This window comes from Gregarina niphandrodes, assembly GCF_000223845.1.
Source record: "Gregarina niphandrodes unplaced genomic scaffold scaffold00004, whole genome shotgun sequence".
Taxonomy (NCBI): domain Eukaryota; phylum Apicomplexa; class Conoidasida; order Eugregarinorida; family Gregarinidae; genus Gregarina; species Gregarina niphandrodes.
Genome location: NW_011645775.1, coordinates 418,644 through 421,909, shown reverse-complemented (window position 1 = coordinate 421,909; position 3,266 = coordinate 418,644). Strand labels below are relative to the sequence as shown.

The 3,266-nt window shown below is 54.1% G+C and overlaps 2 protein-coding genes across 2 annotated transcripts; one reads left to right on the top strand and one right to left on the bottom strand.

The window, feature by feature from the left end:
• Positions 1–255: 255 nt before the first annotated feature.
• Positions 256–1,452, top strand: GNI_034320 (hypothetical protein; the record flags this gene model as incomplete). Its single annotated transcript, XM_011130939.1, has 1 exon — positions 256–1,452. The coding sequence occupies one exon, from the start codon at positions 256–258 to the stop codon at positions 1,450–1,452; it is 1,197 nt and encodes a 398-aa protein (XP_011129241.1).
• A 533-nt stretch (positions 1,453–1,985) lies between these two features.
• On the bottom strand, positions 1,986–3,089 carry GNI_034310 (galactose transporter; the record flags this gene model as incomplete). Its single annotated transcript, XM_011130938.1, has 1 exon — positions 1,986–3,089. The coding sequence occupies one exon, from the start codon at positions 3,087–3,089 to the stop codon at positions 1,986–1,988; it is 1,104 nt and encodes a 367-aa protein (XP_011129240.1).
• Between the last annotated feature and the right edge of the window lie 177 nt (positions 3,090–3,266).

The following is a 3,266-nucleotide window of genomic DNA, read 5'->3' as shown; positions in this document are numbered from 1 at the left end:
TCCCTGGTTCGGCCTCCTCCCTGGTTCGGCCTCCTCCCTGGTTCGGCCTCCTCCCTGGTTCGGCCTCCCCCTGGTTCGGCCTCCCCCTGGTTCGGCCTCCTCCCTGGTTCGGCCTCCTCCCTGGTTCGGCCTCCTCCCATTCCCGAGAGAGTTTGGTTCCAAGCCGCTAGAGTCGACAATTTTAGAGCAGAAATTGGAATGATTCCTTCATGGTTACTTGCAGTGGGCCACTTGGTTTCGGCAGAGGGGAATGATATGGTATCATCTGGCCAGAACTACTTCGAAGGAACTGTGGCCATCAATAACGTCCCGCATACGATTAGCTGCTCCTGTCAGGAGGCACTAAATGTTGATCCGAAATTCGCGTTGGCCTCTTGGAACTCGGATGCGAAAACGTGTGCTGTCACGTCATCGAAAATTGTCTTGGAGCGGCCCGCGGCTGTTGAGGTTGAGAACGCGTTGACGGACGACGAGGTCAGTGAGTACTACGGCCAGCCACGCGTGATGAAGATAGTGCCGCTGGCTATGGGCGAGGGAAAGAATATATTGCCATATTCGGAGATGTACTGTGCTGACTCACGCTGGACCTCCGCACGACCCTTTAGTCTTGGCGGCGACCTGGGGGAGCTGTTATTGGTGCTAAATAGCTTCGAGACTGTCGTCGGTGGCACGGGGTTATCGGATGAGACCATTGTAAACGTGCTCACTGCGTGGGTCAGCACACTATCAACGCAACAACAGGCCGACGGACCGGCACTGACGTTTTGCACTGACAGAGAAGCGCTCAACCAGCTGGCGTCCGACCTCGGGGTGAGCTCGGGTCTGGGGTTGCAGCAAGCCCCCGAGTCTCAGAGGCCGGCTTTGATTCAGGGGCTTTCCTCTGACGTCTCACACCACGGTGACGTTCTGTGGCGGTGCCTGATTGGCTCGCCAGAGACTTATCAAATTCGCGCCCAGCTCATCAAAAGCTTCCTTAACGCATACTTCACACTGCTCTGGGCCGCTCAATACCCGCAAAGTATCGGCGTCCACATACACTCCGGCTCTGGGACCTCCTCCTCCGGCTCTGGGACCTCCTCCTCCGGCTCTGGGACCTCCTCCTCCGGCTCTGGGACCTCCTCCTCCGGCTCTGGGACCTCCTCCTCCTCCTCTGGGATACCCACGCCAGGCGCAGTATTGGCGGTTCAGGAACCAGATGGCTGCAGCAACCATGCCGTCGCCATCTCGCCCACGCAGCAGACTCTCGACACCGTCTTGACTGCATACATATATAATCCCCAAGCAGCCTCAGAACGTCGCGAACAACTCGTCAAGTTCATTGCGCCTCTAGTCAACGGCGACGGAACCACCACTCTACCCGTCGCCCACCGCAAGGCTCAGACCTGGGCCGAAACATGTCTCTCCTCCACCTTCCCGGACACTCCCATCTACACGGTTCAACTGCAACAGTAACCCACCATCTGGTAACATGGACCACTCACTGTCAACAGCGGATGGCAAACCTACAGCTTATATGGCGCCAGATGTTCTCTACAGTTAATGGTGGTTGGTTAGGACGATGTTAGTTACGTGGTCACCCCCCTTCCTCTGACTCGGAATAGTTAATCTGACTGGGCGGGTTGATCTTGGGCAAGGCGTCTAGCAGCACTATTTCCAACTCGCCCGAGTGACCAACTCGCCCGAGTGACCAACTCGCCCCAGTGAGACAAACAGATGCGCCCGCCACGTCGAGTTTGAAAAAGTCCAAATTCGTCTACTAACATTCCGCTGTGCTCCGCGAGGAAGGAGAGCGGCACTAATTACAGCTAACGATACGACCAGCAGACCTTTTTGACAGGTCTTCTTGACAGGTCTTCTTGACAAGTCTTCTTGACAGGTCTGGCCAGCGTTCAACCGGCTAGCGTTCAACCGGCTAGCGTTCAACCGGCTAGCGTTCAACCGGCCAGCGTTCAACCGGCCAGCGTTGGGCCTGCGATTGTGCGGTTTTAGGTATGCTTGATGTGGTCTTCGGATATGGTTGGAGGGGCAACGGTTGGAGGTGTGGGTTGGGAGGCGGAGGCTTTTCGTAGGGGTATTTCGACCTCTCGAACGCTGGTGGAGGGTTTCCTTTCTTTGAGAAGGTACTTGAAGAAGCCGGATGTGAATAGGAGGAAGACAGCAAACCACTGTAGGGGTGACAGAGGATGTTTATAGAGTGCGACGGAGATGAGTATGGCGAGGAACTTGCGGGTGGTGGTGATGAGGGTAAGGTGTAGGCTGCCCATTTGTCTCAAAATTCTGACGATGCATACTTGGCCGGCTGCTCCGCATACGACGAAGAGAGCAAGTCTGGGTACAAGTTCTAGGGAGTTACGGCTCATCATACCGTATGGCGCTGCACCTTCGAGGATCCATGCGGCGGACCAGACAAGTGGGAGTGAGCAAACGTTGATTATAAACATGAGATCGCCAGTGCTGATTTGGTAGTTTTCGACCATCTTATCTTGTCTAGGTCCGGTGAGTCCGTCGAAGAGCAGGGCGGTGAGTAGTGCGACAAAGCCAGTCCAGGTGGAAGCGGCATTGGTCTTGGGGTTCATGAGATTGCCCCATTGAAATAGGATAAGAGACAAAGTGACACACACTACTGTGAGATAATCGCTGTAATGGTAACGTTTGCCAAAGAAGACGTAGCCACCAACCACCACTGGCACTGCCTTGGCGCTCTTTACCAACACCTGCATTGGGTAGTTGACACGCGTTAAAGCAAAGTTTGTGCAGATCATTGCACCTATGTATGAAAGCGACACATAAAAGCCCTGCTTCAACAAGTCGTTCGCCTTCCGATGGTAGATAAAGTCACGCAATGCAGGCACCACTCTACTCGCCTCTCCATTCGGCCGTGACGCCTCCACACGAGTTACCATATATCCCACACCTCCTGAAATAGACGATACCAACGCCACCAGAAACAATGGATACTTGAACCTCTCCCCCGTCTTCTCGTCCTTTAAACGATAGATGCTCTCTTGACATACACCCTGCGACAAGAAACACACATAGATGCCACAGATGAAACCCAAAGTTATTAAAACCTCACGCCACCGAGCCATAATTTTTCCACTTAAATGTCAATCTTTCTCTACTCCACCGAAACAGACGGCACCGCAGCTCTTGCACAAAGGGCCTACACTGTCAAACACATACCGTACCAAAGGGTCACTGTACAGGACCTCGAGTCCATAGACAAAATTCAGAAACTAGCCAACGTTGATCGGGTAATCTCCCCC